The sequence below is a fragment of the Oryctolagus cuniculus genome, chromosome 15, assembly GCF_051225735.1.
Source record: "Oryctolagus cuniculus isolate XC-2025 breed Fujian yellow rabbit chromosome 15, ASM5122573v1, whole genome shotgun sequence".
Taxonomy (NCBI): Eukaryota; Metazoa; Chordata; class Mammalia; order Lagomorpha; family Leporidae; genus Oryctolagus; species Oryctolagus cuniculus.
The window spans coordinates 27,821,875-27,844,490 of NC_142881.1; the positions used below are offsets into that span (position 1 = coordinate 27,821,875).

General features: G+C 42.8%; 1 protein-coding gene across 9 annotated transcripts in view; it reads left to right on the forward strand.

The window, feature by feature from the left end:
- The window catches only part of ARMH3 (armadillo like helical domain containing 3), a 213,085-nt gene that overhangs the window by 100,157 nt on the left and 90,312 nt on the right, over window positions 1-22,616 (forward strand). For all 9 annotated transcript variants that reach the window (XR_016221975.1, XR_016221976.1, XM_002718677.6 and 6 more), the window contains one exon: window positions 9,829-9,904. Coding sequence is in view for 7 of the 9 variants with exons in the window: in XM_002718677.6 (XP_002718723.1) it covers window positions 9,829-9,904 (76 nt within the window). In the remaining 2 variants the exon portion in view is untranslated. The remainder of the gene's footprint in view (window positions 1-9,828; window positions 9,905-22,616) is intronic.

Here is a 22,616-nt window from a genome sequence, read left to right on the forward strand (position 1 = left end):
TTCGGTGAGTGCCAGTGAGCTGGGGGTGCAGGGGTAGGTGGGACTTGACTACAGCAAGTGAAAGAGCTTGGACCCGCAGGAACACTGTGTGATTTGAGAAGGTACAGGATTTTAAGGAGACTTAGTGTACCTACATATTTTTAGCATAGCTTACGAGAGGAAGTGGGCATTAGGTAAAAGTCCTTCTTGTAAATTTTGGTGATTGGCTTGCTGAAAATTTACTCTGCAGCCATACACAGAGTATACCTTACTTCTGAAAGAGCTCACATTTGCTTGAATGTTTGGGGAGAGGGCCCAGTGGTCCTACCTGGTGTTTGAAAGGTAAACAGAAGCAGAAAGCCACTCAGTAAAACTGTGCTTTTTTTTTCTTTTAAAACAAACACTAACATGATAGCTTTATTCAGATATAATTGACATATAATAAAATGCACACATTTAAAATATACAAGTTTTGATATGTTTTGACATACAGACATATGTTTCATATGCATCTAAAAACTGTCACAACAATCCAGAGAATGAGTATATTCATCATCTCCCCAAAATTAACTTGTATCACTTTGGAATCTTCTCTCACATCCCTTTCTCTATCTTCAACCCCTCCCCTGTCCCCACCAGCAATGCCCTATCCATGTACAACCACTGATCTGCTTTCTGTCACTGTAGATTAGTTTGCTTTATCCTCTGTGATGACACTGTTTGTGAAAACCCCAGCCTCTGCTCAAGACTACTATATCATGCGAAAAGTAGAGGGGATTTGGAATAAGTACCAAGAGAAGTAGTAAAAGCAAACAGTAGAAAAGGATTGCCTGGGGAAAAAATTATTTTAACTTTATTTTATTAAAATTTTCTTTTCTTTCTTTCTTTCTTTCTTTCTTTTTCTTTCTTTTTTTTGAGATTTACTTATTTATTTGAGAGGCAGAGGCAGAAAGGGAGAGAGATCTTCCATCCACTGGTTCACTTCCCAAATGGCTGCAATGGTTGGAACTGGACTGATTTGAAGCCAGGAGCCTGGAGCTTCTTTGGGTCTCCCACGAGGGTGCAGGAACCCAAGGACTTGGGCCATCTTCCACTGCTTTCCCAGGCATTGGCAGGGAGCTGGATCTGAAGTGGAGTAATTGGGACTCGAACCAGAAGCCATATGGGATGTCACTGCAGGCGGAAGCTTTACCTGCTGTATCACAGTGCCGGCCCCAGGAAATTTTTTTTTTTTTAACTTTTCTAATAGGCTTTCTTTTTTAGAACTGTGGAAGCAAACATTTTTAAAATTTTGCTTTACAAGTAAATTGTGGCATCTTTTAAGATGTTTATTTGGGGTCAACGTGGTAGTATAGCAGATAAAGCTTCTGTCTGCAGCGCTAGTATCCTATATGGGGTCGGTTCAAGTCCCAGCTGCTCCACTTTCGAACCAGCTCTCTGCTATGGCCTGGGGAAGCAGTGGAAGATGGCCCAAGCCTTTGGGCCCCTACACCAACGTGGGAGACCCAGAAGAAGCTCCTGGCTCCTGGCTTTGGATCGGCTCAGTTCCAGCTATTGTGGCCATTTAGGGAGTGAACCAGGGGATAGAGGATCTCTCTTTCTCTGTCTCTCCCTCTCTATCACTCTGCCTTTCAAATAAATAGATAAATCTTTTAACAATTTTTATTTATATTTGAAAGGCAGAGTGACAGAGAGAGAGGGAGAAATAGAGAAGAGAGAGATTGTCCATCTCCTGGTTCACTTCCCAAATGGTTACAATAACTAGGAACTGGGAGGTCTCCCATGCAGGTGAAAGGAACCCAAGTACCTGAGCCATTATCCACTGACGCCCAGGCACATTAACAGGAAGCTGGCTCAGAAGTGGAGTAGCCAGGACTTGAACTGGAATTCCATTTGGGATGTAGACATGCCAGGCAGTGGCTTAACCTGCTGTACAGTAATGCATATCCTACAAACTTCAAATAAGGTTTGGTTTTGTTTTTTAAAGATTTATTTATATACTTGAAAGGCAGAGTTACAGAGAGGCAGAGGCAGAGAGAGAGAGAAAAGTCTTCCATTCACTGATTAACTCCCCAAATGTCCGAAATGGCCAGAGCTGGGCCTATCTGAAGCCAGGAGCCTGGAGTTCTTCCGGGTCTCCCATGTGGGTGCAGGTACCCAAGGACTTGAGCCATCTTCTACTGTGTTCCCAGACCATAGCAGAGAGCTGGATCAGAAGTGCAGCAGCTGGGACTTGAACTGGCGCCCATATGGATTGCTGGCACTGCAGGTGGCGCCTTTACCCACTATGCCAAAGCTCAAATAAATTTTTTAAAAAATTTATTGGAAGGGCTGTTGCTGTGGTGTGGTAGGTTAAGCCTGGGCCAGCATTGGTCATTGAGGCCATTTGGGGAGTGAACCGTGGATGGACGATCTCTCTCTCTCTCTCTCTCTCTCTCTGCTTCTCTCTCTCTCTCTCTGTAACTTTACCTTTATAATAAATAAATCTTTTTTTTTTTTTTTTTGACAGGCAGAGTGGACAGTGAGAGAGAGAGAGACAGAGAGAAAGTTCTTCCTTTGCCGTTGGTTCACCCTCCAATGGCCGCCGTGGCCGGCGCGCTGTGGCCAGCGCACTGCGCTGATCTGATGGCAGGAGCCAGGTGCTTCTCCTGGTCTCCCATGGGGTGCAGGGCCCAAGCACTTGGACCATCCTCCACTGTACTCCCTGGCCACAGCAGAGAGCTGGCCTGGAAGAGGGGCAACCGGGACAGAATCCGGCGCCCCGACCGGGACTAGAACCCTGTGTGCTGGTGCCGAAAGGCGGAGGATTAGCCTAGTGAGCCACGGCGCCAGCCTAATAAATAAATCTTTTAAAAATTTTTGAGAGGCAGAGAGAAGGGCAGAGAGATCCAATCTGCTGGTTTAAGCTCCAGTAATTTCAACAGCCTTGGCTGGGTCAGGCTGAAGCTGGAAGCCAGAAACTAAATCTAGGTGTTCTATATGGGTGTCAAGGATTCAAGCACTTGAGTCATTACCTAGTGCCTCCTAGGATATGCTCTAGCAGAAACTGGATTCAGGAGTACAGCCAAGACTCAAACCCAGGCACTCCAATATGGGATGCATGCATTCCAATGGACATCTTAACTGCTAGTTCAAATACCTGCACTACAGACTTTTTAAAAAAATTATTTATTTATTTGAGAGGCACAGATAGAGAGTGAATGAGTTTCTGTCCACTAATTGACTATCCAAATGCCTGCAATGGCTGAGACTGGGCCAGGGTTCTGAAACCAGGAGCTAAGAACTCATTTTGCGGTTCTCCCAGGAAGGTGGCAGGGGTCCTAGTACTTGGGCCATCTTTTGCTTTCTCAGGTGCATTAGCAGGAAGCTGGATGAGAAGCAGAGCAGTGGGGTCTTGAACCAGTGCTCTGACATGGGATGTTGGCATTGTGGGTTGTGAGTTAACCCATTTTGCCACAGTACTGGCCCCTAAACTATCTTAGAGTATAGCAAATTATCACTTTTAAAGAACTCTAAGGAATGGCAATTCTGGAATGGTGTGGTCATTTGCTCAACAATATTTGCAAGTACCCAAATTTTTTCTGTTTCTCTACTCTACAATTTTCAATATAATAGTTTTAGTGTCAGATCTTTTCACTTTATAGCAGCAAATTCCAGGTGACACTGTCTCTTTACTAAGGAGCCAAGAAAAATTCCCTGAGAACCTTCTAACAGGCAGGTGTTTTGCCTGGTGGTTTATATGCTGGTTTGGATACCTGTGTCTCAAATTGGAGTACCAGGATTCAATTCCTGGTTCTAGCTCCTGATTCCAGCTTCCTTCTGTTACAGACCCTGGAAAGTGGTGGTGATGGCGTAGATGGTGTAGATCTGGGTTGAGCTTCTGGCATTGTGTGCATTTGGAGAGTGAACCAGTAGATGGGAGTGTGCTCTTTCTGTCTCTCAGCCTCTCATAAAAATCTAAAAAAAACTCCCTAGCACAGTTCTCCTGGCCAGATGTGCTCTGTGTCCCGGGTATGATTTGTACTGCCTGCTTCTGCATCTGTGTTTGCTGGGAATGGGGAGTTTTCCAGCAGTGCCCAGAGGCTTTAGTGCTTGTTTATGGATAAATAAAGATGTGTTTCAAGGAGGAAAGGGAAGAGAGTTGGAGTAGGGAACATATTTTAAAAAGCCTGACATACCTGCTCAGTGAGCCATTACCTATGTCAAAGGACTTGTTCCCTTGTAGCTACAGTGGCAGGATACGGAAGGGTACCTGTGAATGCCCAGATCTGCCAAGGGAATGAAAATGTTCACCAGGAGAGCAGAAATAAGGTGAACAATTTCACTCATTGAAACACACAAATAGTAGCAGATAGTGTGTTTCAGTGCTCTCTATTCTATATAAAATATGAACATTCTGATAGAAAGAAAAATTTTTTAATTAAAAATTTTAGGCGTAATTTACATATACCATAAAATTAATGTTTTAATGTATATAGTTCTGAGTTTTGATAAATGTGTATAATAGTATAATTATCACAAAAATCAAGATATACAAGTAGAAGAGTTTCATCATCCAAAAAATTTCCCCTGTACTTCTGTGAGGTTAGCTCCTCTACCTACCTTCTGCCTAGCAATCACTGATCTGTTTTTTTTTTTTTTTAATTAATTTATTTATTTGAAAGGCAGAGTTACACAGAGAGAGAAGGAGAGGCAGAGAGAGAAAGAGAGGTCTTCCATCTGATGGTTCACTCCCCAACTTGCCGCAATGGCCAGAGCTGCGCCGATCCGAAGCCAGGAGCTTCTGGGTCTCCCACAGGAGTGCAGGGGCCCAAAGACTTGGGCCATCTTCTACTGCTTTCCCAGGCCATAGCAGAGAGCTGGATCAGAAGTGGAGCAGCTGGGTCTCAAACCGGCACCCATATATGGGATGCTAGCACTGCAGGCGAGGCTTTACCCGCTACGCCACAGTGCCGGCCCCTGATCTGTTTTTTTTTTTCTTAAAGATTTATTTTATTTTACTTGAAAGTCAGAGTTACACAGAGAGGGGAGGCAGAGAGAGAGAGAGAGTGAGAGAGTCTTCCATCCGATGGTTCACTCCCCAGCTGGCTGCAACAGCTGGAGCCGCGCCAATCTGAAGCCAGGAACCAGGAGTTTCCTCTGGGTCTCCCATGCAGGGGCAGAGGCCCAAAGACTTGGGCCATCCTCCACTGCTTTCCCAGACCATAGCAGAGAGCTGGATCAGAAGTGGAGCAGCCAGATCTTGAACTGGCACCCATATGGGATGCTGGCACTTCAGGCCAGGACTTTAATCCACTATGCCACAGCGCCAGCCCCATCCCTGATCTGTTTTTATTGATTGATTTTTCTCCTGCTTGCAGGTCCTAGGCATTGTGATCTTTGTGGTGTGGATGCTGGATGTTACTAAGTTTCTTTGCATGTTGAACTTTTTTCTGGAATGTGGTTGTATAATATAGAAATATGATTCTTTCGAGGTTTGCTTTTAAAATTGAGTGCAAGTCAAGAGCAACCTTTTTTTTAAAAAAACAAAAAATTTATTCATTTATTTTGAAAGGCAGAGTTACAGAGGCAGAAAGAGAAGGAAAGGTCTTTCTATCCGCTGGCTCGCTCCCCAAATGGCCACAATGGCCGGAGCTGGGCCAATCCGAAGTAAGGAGCCTGGAACTTCTCCCAGGTCTTTCACATGGGTGCAGGGGCCCAAGGACTTGAGTCATCTTCCACTGCTTTCCTAGGCCATGGCAGAGAGGTGATTGGAAGTGGAGCAGCTGTGACTTGAACCGGTGCCCATAGGGATGTTGTCACCGTCGGCGACGACTTTACCTGCTATGCCACAGCGCCATCCCCAAGAGCAGTTTTTAATTTTAGATGACTTTGGCCCCATTACTAATACAGTACCTATCTGTAGAGATCACCTGATAGCCCCATGTATTAGTAGTAGGTCTGGAAATAAAAATATTTTCTTTCTGGAGCCCATCGTAGGCACCACAATTTTTTTTAAAGATTTATTTATTTATTTGAAAGGCAGAGTTAGAGAGAGAGCGAGAGCGAGAGAGAGAGAGAGAGAGCTTCCATCTGCTGGTTCTCTCCCTAGATGGCTGCAATGGTCGGAGCTGGGCCACACTAAAGCCAGGGGCCAGGTGCTCCATCTAGGGCTCCCACACAGGTCCAGGGACCCAAGCATTTGCGCCATGTTCTGTATCTTTCTCACATGCTCTAGCAGGGAACTGGATCAGAAGTGGCGCAACCAGGACTCAAACCAGAAACTCAGTCTAGTCTCCCATGTGAATGTCAGGGATCCAACTATTTGAGCTGCTGCCTCCCAGTGTGTGCATTAAGCAGGAAGCTAGAATTGAGAGTAGAGCCAGAACTCAAACCCAAGGACTCTGATATGGGATGTGAGTATCTTTTAAGTGGTGGCTTAACTGTTAAGCTAAATGAAATCATAAGTCTCTTGTTCTCTCTATATCTATATATCTATATCTATATATTTATTTATTTATTTTATTCTATTTTATTTCCTTATTTGAGAGAGAGAAGAGAAAAGAGACGAGAGATCTCTGTTGGCCGGTTCACTCCCCAAATACCTGGAACATCCAGGGCTGTGCCATGCTGAAGTCAGGAGCTTGGAATTCAGTCTCTGTCTCCCATGCAGGTTACAGGAATTCAAATGCTTAAAGTCATTAGCAGGAAGCTGGATTGGAAGCAGAGGAATCAGAACTTGAACCAGGCACTTCATATGAGATTCTGTCTCTAGCAATGTCTTTTTTTTTTTTTAAAGATTTATTTATTTATTTGAAAGTTAGAGTTACAAAGAGGAGGGGAGAGTGATAGAGATAGAAATATCTTCCATTGGCTGGTTTACTCCCCAAATCTGGGGCTAGGGCAGGCTAAAGCCAGGAGCCTAGAACTCCTTCTGGGTCCCTGAGATGGGTACAGGGGCTCAAGGTTTTGGGTCGTCTTATGCTGCTTTTCTCAGACCATTAGTAGAAAGCTGGATTGGAAGTGGAACAGCCAAGATTCAAACCAGTTGCCCGTATGGGATGCTAGCATCACAGGCAGCAACTCAATCAACTGCGCCACAACACCAGCCCATCAAGCAATATCTTAACTGCTGTGCCAAATGCATTTTTAGAGGTTGCATAGTATGTTATTTTTGTATACCGTAATTTGCTATATAAATGACTAGTTTGAAGTATTTAGGGCATTTTGAAATAATTTTGTGTTTAAATTTGGTAGCTTAGAAAGAATAGAAATCTGATGGCATTTCCAAAGGAAATGCGGTAATGAGGTCATCTGGCTGCCTGTTCACTAAGGCACAGGGATGACAGGATGTTACTGAGAAGTAATCTGTGGGCCTCTCTGAAAGTGGAAAGAGGGGAAAATTCAGCTCAGTTCCCTAAATGTTTAGTCCCTTGTCATCAGAAAACTTATGATCTCGTGGAGGATCTAGTGAAAAACCAGTACACCTAAATAAACTTCACAATTGAATTGAAAAAAGGCATATCTAACCTGCTGAAATAATTTTGTTCATTACCTGAATAAATTTGCACATGCACATGGTGAAACCTGAGTTCAGACCGTAGAGCTCTAACTTGGACTTGTACCGAGTTCCTCTGCACTAAATCTTGTGAATTAGAAAAGTAACAGTCTGATAATATTTTTAATAAGGCTTCCATCTTCTCTGTTTTGTAAAATTGCCTGTATTTATAAAAATGAGGCATTGCTGGAGCAGAGGCAGAGCAGCCAGATAAGTTTTCCTTTCCCCAGTTGCAGCCATGGGCCCTGCCTCCGACAGAGCTGCTTCTGCTGCTCTTTCTGCACAGGGATCCTGGATCAGGAGCAGTTTGTGATGGCGCTCAGATGTGTAGTTTCTTTCAAATGAGACACACACACACACCCCCCTTTTAAAGATTTATTTATTTATTTATTTTTATTTGAGAGACAGAGTTACAGGGAGGGGCAGAGAGAGAGAGAGGTCTTCCATCCGATGATTTACTCCCCAGATGGCCGCAGCGACCGGAGCTGCGCTGATCCGAAGCCAGGAGCCAGGAGCTTCTTCCGAGTTTCCTACATGGGTGGAGGGGCCCAAGGACTTGGTACATCCTCTACTGCTTTCCCAGGCCATAGCAGAGAGCTAGATCGGAAGTGGAGCAGCTGGGACTAGAACCAGCGCCCATATGGGATGTCGGCGCTTCAGGTCAGGGCTTTAACCTGAACCTTTAACCTTTAACTTCTTCCACAGTGCTGGCCCCAAGGGTCACATGTCTCTCTCTCTCTCTCTCTCTCTCTTTTTTTTTTTTTTTTTTTTTTTACAGGCAGAGTGGACAGTGAGAGAGAGAGAGACAGAGAGAAAGGTCTTCCTTTTTGCCGTTGGTTCACCCTCCAATGGCCGCCACGGCCGGTGCGCTGCGGCCAGTGCACCGCACTGATCTGATGGCAGGAGCCAGGTGCTTTTCCTGGTCTCCCATGGGGTGCAGGGCCCAAGGACTTGGGCCATCCTCCACTGCACTCCCTGGCCACAGCAGAGAGCTGGCCTGGAAGAGGGGCAACCGGGACAGAATCCGGCGCCCCGACCGGAACTAGAACCCGGTGTGCTGGCGCCGCAAGACGGAGGATTAGCCTATTGAGCCACGGCGCCGGCCTCACATGTCTCTTAATGTTAGTTGGGACTCATTCTCCTCTCCCTGAGAAAAGTCTTGTTCATTTGGGAAGCAGTCTCTTGAAACTAATAATAGCTAAAACTTACATAGCATTTACTCTGTGGTGACCATTAATCTTAAAGCTGTCTGTCTGTGGACTCTTCACATTCTCACAGCAATCCTTCCTTTCGTGTCAGTGTTGCTGTTACTCTCTAGAAGGTGGTGGGAGCCGGCTTGGACCCTGACAACTGGTATCAGCGATCATACTCTTTACTCACTTCTTTACGAAATTCCAGCTCTGGGCTTATTCGCTCCGAGTTCAAATTCCATCTTCATCGCTTAGTACTTGTGCAAATGATCTCAGTCATTTGTCTCCTCAGAGTCTCAGTTTCCTCATCTGTGAGCCATATCACTGTGACCTACCTTTGTCCAGTGCCTGCGACACAGTAAAGTGTCCACATACTTAGCTCTTATTAATTAGCCATTCATTAAAAACACATGATTGGCGTGCCTAGCGTGTGCTTGCACAGCTGCTTTAAAGTGTGACCCTAAAGATCATAGCTCATAGACGTTGTGTCAGCTTTGTGTTTCAGTCACCTCTCCAGTGGGTGAGTTTGGAGAAGAGAGAGAATTTGGTCAGATAAGGGAAGAGTATTCCTTTTGCCTCTTTTTGCAGTTCACACAATTAAGTAAGAGGAGCAGAAACAGGTTACTCCTTGATTGAAACATAACCATCCTCTATCTGGAGAGGTTATTTGTTGTGTTCGACTGAGTTCCGAAAGATATATGTGAAGCAGGAGGGGACACTCGCTCAGACAGCTGTGTTCACTAAATCAGCCCTGGCCGTGAGGGGAACAGTAAATGTGGCAGCCAGCTTGCCTTCATGTCACTGCTCCAGTGTAGATTTTAAATGGATACAAAAATTGGTAGAACCCTGTTAAAGCAGGCAGGGAAAACGCAAGGCTGAGAAGGAATAGAGCATTTTGAGAGAAACTGAAAAGAAGGTAGAGAAAAACTTACCAGTGAAAATAGTTGAGAGAATTCTAACAGCTCTTATATTTTTCTGTAGGCTGAGGATGTGTTTAACAGAAGATTGGCACAGGCTTTGTTTGGTTATTCCAATAGTGCTATTCTGAGATGTGTCTTCATTTCTCATGTTTGTGTCTGATAGCCGGAGTTTGACAGATCGGTGTCCTTTCCTTCTTCACAGTTCTGAGGCTTTCTACCAATGCAGGCCAGTGGAAGGAAGCAGCTAGCAAGGTCACCCACGCGCTGGTTAACATCAGGTAAGGAATGAGAATTTATCTCTTTGAGCTCCTTGGCTCATCCTGAGGTTTATTGTACCTTTCTAAGTGCAATGCATGGAACAACAGTTATTTTAAGCCATGGTGTCTGTAGGAGTGGAAGAAATTGTCATACTTGATCAAGAAAAGCAGGAATACACAGACTTTCATTTTGTCGTATTGAAACAGATTGAAGTGCTGGCTGTTCTATGAATTTTCTACCCGGAGATAGTAGCAAGCCCTTTTCAGGCATCTTAGTTGCCAAAGTGATTTTTTGCATGTAGGCCATCTGAAAGCTTTTCTCCGAAGATTGTTTCCTAGGGTTCTGTATGACTTCAGTGAGTGACTCACAGGGATCTGGAACTTTGACATTTTATGATATGTGGCTATTGCTATTTGTGGTGAATAGAAGCAAATGGAATCCATGGTGCTAAGTCATTTTAGGTTCCTTAAAACAGCAGGACAATTAAGGGGTGCCATAAGTATGTGTTGGATAAAATTACATCAGATGCAGGGTTGGTCTGGATCTTGCAGAAGCACCACTCACTCACAGGAGTGAGCTGTCAGTCAATCGACAGGAGAAAGTGCTTTCAGTTTCATGTTTTCTTCCATTCCTTGCTTTCTTTGTGCCTGGGATTTTTCCATTTTCTCAACAGTTATTAAATTGTTTTTGCAAACAATTGAGAAATTAACATTGAGTAAAGAGGCAAACCCAACAGATGGAGAACTTGATTTAGCTCCAGATGTAAGCCTTGCCAGACATTCCTGTAATAGTAATGCACATATTTACAACTTGGTATAGATTTTAATGTGTGACAGAGCTGGGATGTGATGTTTGTTTATGGATCTTTCTTTTTTTCTAAAGGTAAAATGTCCTTTCCCTGCAATGATTTAGTATGGTGTTTGGCGCATCCAGGAATAAAAGGAAAAGTGTGAAATGTGTGTGCTGGGGGGCTGGGATGAGGGTGCATGGGGAGAGATGTGCTAACAAGATTGCACAGTGAAGGTTGCTCTGTCTTACCTGGCCCTGGAGACATTTTACAACAAACATAGCTTTATAAATCTCACAAATATGTGCATGTCTACACTTAGCAAATAATCTTAGGTACTATGGGGAGGTCTTCTGGTAGAGGAGATTTTCTGTAAGGATCAGGAGATACAAACTGCCTTCTCCTAGCTATCCCTTTGTGACCAGAGGGCAGGGTGACACGTGTGCATGTTTGAGTGAAGCACCAGGTCTGGGCTCCAGTATGAAGTGCATTTGGGCACAGTTTATGTTTTGTTTGCTCATGTATTTACATAGGCTTTTCGGGCAGCTCCTGTTTATCTGGGGCCTGTTTTCCTCGGTCACATGTCTTTATGCTTGCTTTATCTCCAGCTTTGTTGCTTTCCTCTCAGTGGTTTCTGGCTTGGCTGCTGTCCTTATTCTTCCTAAAGGCCATCAAGCAGCTAATTTAAGCTTTTGGCCTCTTCTTTTTTTGAATAGCCAGGGAAGTACTGGACTTGAAAGGATGCCTGTAACTATGACCTTTCTTCTCTTTGCATGAGTCTGTCAGACCTATACCTTCATTTTCATTTCCCAAACTTACCTGATGAACTCACTGCAGAGAATTATCTCATATTTCCACTGTTGCTAATTAGCAAGTCTCAGAAGTATATCCATAAAGTAGCAAAGACCCATTGCATTTTCTCGAGAGGTCATTGGAAAGACGTGTTTGAATCTTACCACGCTAAGTCCAGTTCAAGGAAAAATACTGCTGGGATTAGGCACAGGTTTGCCTTTTTCCACTTTTTATTCTATTCTGTTTTCGCTTGCTAAATGCCAGACTTTGTGCTGCTCTTTTGTATACTCTCTTCCTTAATCTTCAAATTCTATAGAGTATATTATATGTGTCTTAAAATATACTTTTCACTAGTAAGGGAACAGAGCCATTAAAGGTATTCTAAACTCTGGAAGGTCCCACAATTTGTTGGCAAAGCTGAAAATTAATCACAGGTCATCTAATTCTTAAGCCTAGGTCTAGGACTCTTTCTTCCATACTGTAATGCCTCCTTCTATACAGTTACATCAAAGGCTGCCATAGAGGCAAACAGAAATCTTAGTATAAGGTTACTGTGTGTCCGTGAGCAAGCCACTGGATCTCATTCTACCATCTATAAAATGGGAATGCTGGCGATAGCAGCTTTTTCACAGGGTAGTGGTTGTAAAAATGCTGTATGTGAAAATTCTTTTTTTTTTAAAGATTTGTTTATTTACTTGAAAGGCAAAGTTACAGAGAGGCAGGGGGAGAGAGAGAGAGAGAGAGAGAGAGAGAGAAAGAGAAAGAGAAAAGTCTTCATCCTTTGGTTCACTCCCTAGTTGGCCACAATGGCTGAAGCTGCTTCAGTCTAAAGCCAGGAGCCGGGAGCTTCTTGCGGGTCTCCCATGTGGGTGCAGGGGCCCAGGCATTTGGACCACCTTCCACTGCTTTTTTCCCAGGCCATTAGCAGAGAGTTGAATCAGAAGTGGAGCAGCCAGGACCCGAACCAGTACCCATATGGGATGCCAGCACTGTAGGTAGCAGCTTTACCTGATATGCCACAGTGCCGGCCTCATTGAAAATTCTTTAGTAAACTATAAAACTGGCCATTTCATTTAGCTTAGTGCCTTCAAGGGTTATCTGTGTTGTAGCATGTGTCAGAATTTTCTTTTTAGACTATACTCTGCTGCATTATGTACACACCACATTTTGTTTATTCATTCATCTGTTGGTGGACACTGGAATTGCTTCACCTTTTTTCTTTTTTTAAACATTAAGGGGTTATCTTAACTTTGAAGGATGTCTTGCTTGTCTTTGTAGGTGGACCTTGATGGCTTGGATGAAGGTGGTCCAAGGAATGTTCTCTACTGGGTTAGAATTCTCTTAGCTGAGGGCAAAAACAGGGTATGCCTTTCTTCTCAGAAGCCTGTGCTCCACTAAGACAGTGTGATGAGTGCTCCTTTGCGCCCTTTGCTGTTCTCTGACAGCTTGTGCCGTGCATCCATGACGCTGTTATAGTTGAGAGAACAAGGAATTCCGAGCTGTAGGTCTCCCAGGAATACTGTGGGGCATTTAACTACTGGTCACCAGGTTGATTATCAAGAATAGACTATGGAAAGATTTAGCAGTAAAATTGTGAGGGTGTGCATAATTCATTCACTTCTATTTATAAAGGCTTTTTTTTCTTTTCTCATCCCACTCATGGAAAGGATTTCTAAGGCAGAATGAACATACTCTTAGCCGTCTCTCCTGTAGGATTTTTTTTGTTTTTGACAGTTATTGGAAAGGATTAGGTTGTGTCTGAGATGTTCAGACACCTTACAGCTGGGCCACCTCCCAGACTGTTTTGCCTTTTGATGAGGACTCCGAATGATGTCTTTGGGATGTCTTGGAATGCAGAGCATCTGACGACCACCCTGCCGGTGAGAGGCAGCAGAAGGGCCTCAGGCGTTCCTGTTGTTGGGAGTTTAGATTGTGACAAGTGAAGATTAGAAGTACTTCCTGCACTTGAAGGCTTAAATTTGCTCAAGTGTCAGTCTCCTTGCTTTTCACTTGTCTTTCATGGCTTAGTCATGCTAGTTCTTTAATTGTCAAAGTTAATTGTGTTTAAACAAATTGTCTCTTTCTTCCTGTTTGATCTTTCAGTGAGATTCTTAAAATGCAGCTGCTTAGAAACTGCTATTTTTATTGGAACACCTGATGTCACCAACAAACAGGGCCCTATGGTTGTTCCTCCCCAGAGAAGAGTTGTTTTATTGCTTTGCCATAAGAAGAATAAAATATATTCCTCCACCTCTAAGATTCTGCTTTTCAGTGTAATTATTACTTTAGCTGCCTCCACAGAGCAAAGGTCCACAAAAGACTGTTTTGAAGGGTCATGCGTCGGACTTGAAGGAAGATATTTGGGAAGTTTTGCTTAGAGACTTCTGTGTTAAATATTTCCTGCCACCACTCAGCTGGCTCTCCTGTGAGAGCTTGCACTTTAGGAGGATGTCTGTTGACTGTTAACTTAATTAGTTGAAAGAGAAGAAAAATGTTAGACTAAAATCTGACCTTCATCTAACCAAACAACTTTCAAGGTAAGTAATTCGAAGCCCTTAATGAATCTCTTCAAGTTAATATCTTAGTGCTTTTCACTTAATGAGCATTTTATTAGCACCAGGTTCAAAATCCTATTCTCTAATTGCTCACAGAAAGAAATAGTGGCTGAATCACTGTGAATAGGTGTTTTTCCTGATCTGTAATTTTCTTCAGATAGATAAAGTTTTAACTCTGTGATTAGTGTACTAGTTTTTTTCTTCATTTGGACTATATTAAGCTGAAGTTTACTTTTTCTTTGAAATTGACTTTTAGATGCTGCTATTGTTAGTTATAAGCTCGGGGTTTGGAAAGAGGATTTAGTGCGTTTTTAAGTCTCTCAGTTATTCATCTGGAAGTTTGCCTCCAGTGCTCCTGTTCATGGCCTGGCCTTTTTGTCCAGTGCTGAGGCGGTCTCCCTCATTCTTCCTGCTTCTGTGCTTATGTAGCTGTTTTCCTTTACTCTAAACATCGTCTCTCCCTCCAGAAACAAAACAAAAGGAAAAAAATCTCTAAGTGTACGCTTCTGAGAAGGTTGAGGAACAGCCTCTCAGGAGCCTCTAGATAATGAGGTTCCTTGAGCATAACACCTTTTAGGAAAGGCTGAGTGTAGAATTCTGAATATCACACAAAAAGTAAGCCCTTAGACCATAATCATTGTTGATGGCAGCAAAGTTAGGGTTGGGAAGGGAATGTGAGGTAAGCCAACCTAGGTCTCCACAGCTCCCCTTGCCCCACACACCTGTTTGGGCCACGATATTTGTCTCATAGCCACAGTTCTCCTACCAAAACTAATTGTTGAGAGAAGGAGTGGTTTGATGCCCAGGCGCTTCAGCTGAGGGCTGCAACTTAGCCTAATGAAAAGTAAATATGAACTAAAATGATTAGTGATAGGAGTAGAGGTGTTGGCTGATGAATATTGAATACCAGAAGTATGTGCACATAACTTCCTGTTCTGCTTGTTTGCTCTAAGGTGGCAGATAGGCTCAGATTACCCCCTGAGTTAGAGCTCATCAATAATGACCCTTCTTCATTAATCAGGCCCTGCTGATCTCCCATTAGAGGGAATTAAAAGTGTTATGCAAATACAAAGCATCAAATGAAGCTGCTATAATATTGTTTGCCCAGGGACTGGGAGCATTACATATTATTCTAATAGTCACTGTTCCCTGATCTTTTAAGACTTCGGCTAGAAACGAAAATCCAAATACCAAATCCCATGTGGTTAATCATCTGTTTTGCCCTAGCTTGCTTTGCTGCAAAGTGAAGTTTTGTATTATGTCATAGCTGGGCTTAGTGAACTGCAGCGCAATAAAGAATCTGCGACTGGGGCCGGCGCTGTGGCATAGCTGGTAAAACCGCTTCCTGCAGTGCCGGTATCCCATATGGGCGCCAATTTGAGTCTCAGCTGCTCCACTTCCAATCCAGCTCTCTGCTATGGCCTGGGAAAGTAGTAGAAGATGGCCCAAGTCCTTGGGCCCCTGCACCCACATGGGAGACCCGAAGAAAGCTCCTGGCTCCTGGCTTTGGATCAGCGCAGCTCCAACCATTGCAGCCACCTGGGGAGTGAGCCAATGGAAGGAAGACACCTCCCCCCCCCCACCCCCACCCCCGGTAACTCTGTCTTTCAAATAATAAATAAATAAATATTAAAAGAAAAAAATCTGTGATTTAGGAGACTCAGATATTGTAATGAAATAATAAGATTAAGCTGTGAATTTATTTTAGATTTTTGGTGTATTTGTTTATTTGAAAGAGAGAGGGAAAGAGAAATAGAGCAAGAGTGCTCCCATCTGATGTTTCACTTTCCAGATGCCCACAGTCTTTGGGGTTGTGCCAGAACTTAAGCCAGAAGCCAGGAACTTTTTTTTTTTTTTTTTTTTAAGATTTGTTTGAGAGGTAGAGTTATAGACAATGAGAGGGAGAGACAGAGAGAAAGGTCTTCTATCCACTGGTTCACTCCCCAAATGGCCGCAGTGGGCAGAGCTGCAATGATCTGAAGCCAGGAGCCAGGAACTTCCTCCAGGTTTCCCACATGGGTGCAGGGGCCCAAGGGCCTGGCCATCTTCTGCTGCTGAAGCCAAGAACTTAATCCAGATCTCCCTGGTTGATAGTAGGAACCAAATCCCTTGAGCCATCACCACTGCATTAGCAAGAAGCTGAATCAGGAATCGGAGCCAGGAATCAACCCCAGGTACTCTGATATGGTACTTGGGCACCTTAACTGCTAGGCCAAGCACTCGCCCCTCAGCTATGGTTTTAGGTGAGTGTGACTTTGGCATATGAAACCCCTGTTAAATCTATCCCGAAACACCCCTGGATTCTTTTTCTGCTTTGCCTTCACCACTTTTTTTCACTTGTGGTAAAACATATAAAACACAAACTTACCATTTTAATTATTTTTAAATATATAGTTCAGTAGTGTTATGAACAGTCACAATTTTGTGCAACTATCACCATCATACACCTCTTGAACTTTTTCTTCAGCTAAAACTCTGTCCTCATTAAAGACTAGCTTTCCATTCCCTCCTCCTCCCACCCTCTGGCCAACACCATTCTGTTTTCTGTTTCTATGAATTTGACCACTCTGGGTCAAATTCCTTTGTGGCTAGCCTATCGCATTTAGTATATATATAGTATACACACTATATATACTACATATCTATAGTATATATAGTGTATATATATATATATATATATATAGTATAGTCCCTAGAATTTCCTTTTTAAAACTGAATACTATTTTTTATGTTATGTGCCACATTGTATCTCCCCATTGTCATATTGATGGACCTTCGGGTTGCTTCTACCTTTTAGCTATTGTGAATAATGCTACTATCAGTGTGAGTGTACATAAATTTCTGTGAGATCCTCTTTTCTTTTCTAAGGGGTCTATAACCAGAATTGAAATTACTGGATTATATGATAATTCTGTGAATATCATTTTGAGTAACTACCAGACTGTGACTCAGAGTGGCATACTCTTTATATACCAGTTTCTCCACAGTCTTGCCATGTCTGATGTTTTGGGGGTTTCTTTTCATTGTTTATTTTTGGGTGTAGTTCTAATGTTTATGAACTATTATTTCATTGTGATTTTATTTTGCATTTCTCTAACAACTAGTGATGTTGAGCATCTTTCTTAGGCTTATTGGCCTTTTTTACATCTTCTTTGGAGAAATGTCTGTTAAAAAAGAATTCTGTTGGATATGGTTTGAGTATACCCCTTAAAGGTCCATATTTGCTGGAAGCTTGGTCTGCAATTGGTAGTGTTAGGAGATGGTGGGCGCTTTAAGAGATTGGGCTTAGGGGCAGACGTGTGGTACAGCGGGTTAAGTTACTGCTTGGGATTCTAGCATTCCATATCGGAGCGCTGATCTTCCACTTGCCATCCAGCTTTCTGCTAACGTGACTGGGGATGTAGCGGGTTATGGCCCAAGTACTTTGGTTCCTGCCACATGGGAGGCTGTGAGGCTGTCTCTGTCTCTTTTTTTCTTTTTCTGTCTTTCCCTCGATCTCTGTCACTCTGCTTTTCAAATAAATAAATAAATCTCTAAATAAAGAAGTTGGGAAGTAGTCCTTCTGTATTTTGGAAAGCTTGTGAAGAATTACAGAGAAAGAGAGAGGTAGAGACAGAAAGAAGGAGAGAGGTCTTCTATCTGCTGGTTCACTCCTCAAATGGCCACAACAGCTGGGGCTAGGCCAGGCTGAAGCCAGGAACCAGGAACTTCATCCAGACCTCTCACATGGGTGCAGGGGCCCAAGGACTTGGGCCATCCTCTGCTGCTTTCCTGGGCACATTAGCAGGGAGCTGGATCGGAAGTAGGTCAGCCAAGAGCCAAACTGGTACCCATATGGGAGCCTGGCACTGTGGACAGCTGCTTCACCCACTGTACCACAGTGTTGGCTCCTGAGTATTGCTTTCTTTATTTTTTTTCTGAAAAATCTCTACTTTTTGATTAGATTGTTTATGCCATTCACATTTAATGTTATTGATATAGTTGGATTTACATTTGCCACTGAACTTCTTGTTTTATATGTCATATCTTTTGTGTTTCTCTGTTCCTCTTTATTGCTTTCTTTTACATTGAGTATTATTATCTTCTAATCTAGCATTTTTATTTCTTTATTGATCTTTTTCACTATTTTAAAGATTATTTTCTTGGTGATTGTTCTGTTGCTCATCATACACATTTTAAGAATTGACTTCAGATTTATACACCAATACCCATTTCAGTAAACTTTATTTGGAACACACACACACACCACACACAGAGGAATTCCGTATGTTTCCTGAGAAAGTGACGACTTGTTAGAACCAAGATATATAATTCTGTTTACTGGATCATATCTGGAGCTAGGACTATATGATAGTGTGGGGGAAAGTCTATATTTGGATTTTAGATACATACATCTGCTTTATAGGGGATTTTCTTACTTGTAGGTATCAAGTGCAGCACTTCAGATCCTGCTCTGTTCCTTGGGGAAACTAATAGCCCACAGTTACTTCTTTTTCTGTGCTCAAAACGTGAGCAGTCAGAGCTCATTGGCTCTTAATGCCTGCATGTTGAGCGTTATAAGAAAGAAAAAATATAAGTACAAAAGTGACAGGACTAATTGGTGAATAGTAGTTTTGAGGGTATATAATTTTGAGAGGACACAATATTTGGATGTGAGGTGGTTGAAGGGGTTGTTGGGTGTGTTCTTTTATTTATGGCATGAGGGTTGTTTTGTGGAAGGTTATTTTTGGCCTGTGTCCTGTCTCTTGCACCTTATTTTCTCCCAGTGAGGTAGGGGCTCCTGATTGTGGCCAGTGTTTATTGGGTCAGATCAGGGGCTATTTCTGGAGTATTGGTCCCAGGAGAAGAGGAGTAAACCTTGAGCTCAGCCTCTGTCTTGAGTTAAGCCTACTGGGCTGTGAAATAAAAGGATAGTCTTAGTGGTGTTCAAGTCCATGTTTTGAGAGTGCCAGCTGAAGCCTCCTACATTTGGGGCCTTACCCTTTGTGAAGTCTAGGGTTTAATAAAAAATGTGAATAGCCAACTTGAGGAACCTTGTAAAAGCATTTTATTATAATTGTCTATTCATTGGGAGAGATACTCTAAGTATCTGGTGACCTTATATTGAATGTTGTTTTGGCAAATAATTGGACAGTCTTTTTTGCTTGTTAATTACACTGACATTTTCTCTTTCTTAATGAATTATGTCAGATATATCCTGAGCTTTTTGTAGATGACTGGGAAGAACTGCCTTTGTGACTGAGCCAATGATAATAGAGTAGTTGCTTCCCAGTAACTGGAGCTAACTAAGAGCCCTGGGCCTGGAGGTGAATTGAAAAGGCTGTGTTAGGAGCAAACAGTTGCAGATGAAATTTACTAGAGCAGTCAGTCACTGGATGATTGGCAGTTTGCTCCAGAATGTTCTAGCCCTTAGTTCCAGGTGTGTGGTTCAGCGCCCGCTCCCCCACCCTCACACACCATGACAGGAGAACCCATTATTTTGTCTGTCTAGGTCCACAGTTTCACTCTGTTCCTTATTTCTGTAGGCATATGTTTGCACAGCACAGGCATCTTGTTTGTACTTGTTCCACTAGTAGCCTATAGGATTTCCTACCTATACTTTTATGGTGTGGCAAATTAATTTTTAAATTTAGTGTTAACTTTTTATGGGTATCTGAGATGAGCTATTTAATGTACATCCTTTATTCTGCTAATCAGCAGGACCTACCATATGCTATTTCCGGTTTCTGTAGGCATCAAAATGTTGGGATGAGAAGGATTGAGAGTAAAGAATGAATGAGGGGCAGTGTGATGTGTTTGTGTGAAATAGGTAGGATCCTTTCTTTAGAAGCCTGTGGTTGGAGGAGCATTCCTTTGTTCTGTTTCTGCCACTGTTTCCTTATCTTTACAGTTCCTTCTGACAACTAGAAATTGAGAGCCAGAGGGACAGTCAAGGTGACCTAAAACTGCTAGTGTGTCATAGGAGCTCAGGAAGAAAGGTGTTTTCAGTAGACTCATTATCTAACGGGCTCATAAAGGTAGGTTGGGGCTAGAGTTTGTGGATCCAAACCCTGCCCTTCCTGGCTTCTGCCCTTTGCCAGCCAGCTCTTCTCTCCCTCTGGCTTTCTGGAGATGAATTGTTTTGCCAGCACAACTATCCCTGGTCCTTTGGGGGAAGTCTTGCTCTCTAAATGTTATTGATCCCAAGGAAAAAAAAAATTGTTTGTCCTGAGTAAAGGTTGATTTTTCTTTTTTCTTTGTTTTCCAAAGGAGCACTTATTAAGGAAAATAGACATTTAATAATGGCTTAGTGGGGCCGGTGGTGTGGTGTAGTAGGTTAAACCTCCACCTGCGGTGCTGGCATGCCATATGGGCACCAGTTCAAGTCCCTGCTGCTCCACTTCTGATCCAGCTCCCTGCTAATGGCCTGGGAAAACAGTGGAAGATAGCCTAAGTGCTTGGGCCCCTGCACCCATGTGGGAGACCCAGAAGAAGCCCTTGAATCCTGAGTTCAGCTTGGCTGAGCCCTGGCTGTTACAGTCATCTAGGGAATGGACCAGCAAATGGAAGACATTCATTCTCTCTCTCCCTGTCTGTCTCTCTCCTCCTTCTTCCTCTCTCCCTCTCTCCATATAACTTTCAAATAAATTTTTTAAAAAATTAATGGTTTAGTTTATGAAATATTGCCTCCTCATAATAACTTACATAAAGTCTAGCCACAAAAAGGATAAACAGATCCCTGACTCCTTTCCTTTTCCATCCTACATCTAGGATTATTTTGAAAAAAAGTTCTTGTTAGACTGTGGGTGGTTCTTCATCTGATTTATTATTTTTTCCTGGTCTCTGCTTACCTTTCCCAAAAGTCAGAGTGAAACTCTGGTCATGTAACTCAGATACTCTAACCATATTGAACAGTAGGTTGTCAATCTGCTAATTAGAAAAAGAATCTATTGCTATTGGGTAGCAATATTTTTTTTTAATTTTTTAAACTTTTATTTAGTAAATATAAATTTCCGAAGTACAGTTTATGGATTACAATGCCCCCCCCCATAACTTCCCTCCCACTCACAACCCTCCCATTTCCTGCTCCCTTTCCCATTCCATTCACATCAAGATTCATTTTCAATTCTCTTTATATACAGAAGATCGATTTAGTATATATTAAGTAAAGATTTCATCAGTTTGCACCCACACAGAACATAAAGTGTAAAATACTGTTTCAGTACTAGTTATAGCATTAATTCACGTTGGACAACACATTAAGGACAGAGATCCCACATGAGGAGTAAGTACACAGTGACTCCTGTTGTTGACTTAACAATTTGACACTCTTGTTTATGGTGTCAGTAATCACCCTCGGCTCTTGTCATGAGTTGCCAAGGCTATGGAAGCCTTTTGAGTTCGCCAACTCAGATCTTATTTAAATGAGGTCATAGTCAAAGTGGAAGTTCTCTCCTCCTTTCAGAGAAAGGTACCTCCTTCTTTGATGGCCCCGTTCTTTCTACTGGGATCTCACTCACAGAGATCTTTCATTTAGGTCTTTTTTTTTTTTTTTTTTTTTTTTGGGGTCAGAGTGTCTTCCTTTCCATGCCTAAAATACTCTCATGGGCTCTTCAGCCAGATTGAATGCCTTAAGGGCTGATTCCAAGGCCAGAGTGTGGGTAGCAATATATTAACTTAGGAGCCAACCCAGACATCTCTTCAGTGGATGAAACTCTGATTTTCCTTGAACTACTGCAAACAATATGATACGTGTCCTGGGCTCCATTGAGAGTTTAATCACTCTAAACTCTCAGATTTATATCAGAATGGTTGATGCAGCGCCTTATTTCTGTTAGACTTTGACCTTGCAGGTTAGCAGGGACTGAATCGCCGAAAGAACCTAAGAGGCCATCCTTATCCCAGTCCCCTTCCCAAAGCATAGATGTCATTTGTTAGTGATACATCCAGTCTGCTTGAATACTTGGTTACACAGTGCTTAATACTTCAGCCTTCAGACTTTCTAATTTTTTAACTGATGGGAATTTCTTCCTTATGATAGAATCTTCTTCTTTATAACCTGAACCTGTTGAATTCTATTTCTATTCTCATATGCAACACAAATTTACTCTGTCTTGTAAATGTTAACATCTGACTATCCTTTTACATGTATGACATTCTTCCCTAACTTGTTTTTCATATTGAATGGTTTCAAAATCTGTGGTGTGGGTGGGCATTTGGCCTAGCACTTGAGAAGTGGGTTAAGGTGCTTATGTTGGGGCTAGTATTGTTGCATAATGAGTTAGGCCACCGCTTATGAGGCTGGTGTCTCATATGTGCACTGGTTCATGTCCCAGCTGCTCCTCTTCTGATCCAGCTCCCTCCTGTTAGCCTGGGAAAAACAGCAGAATATGTCTCAAGTGTTTGGGCCACTGCCACCCACATGGGAGACCTAGATGATACGCCTGGCTCCTGGCTTTGGCCTGGTCCAGCCCAGGTGTTGTGGCCATTTGGGAAGTGAACCATCGGAAAGACTCTCTCCCTATGTTTCCGTTTCTCTGTGTAACTCTGCCTTTCCAATAAATCAATAAACCTTTAAAAGAAAAAAAAATAGATGCTTGTATTGCATATTGCTGCCTG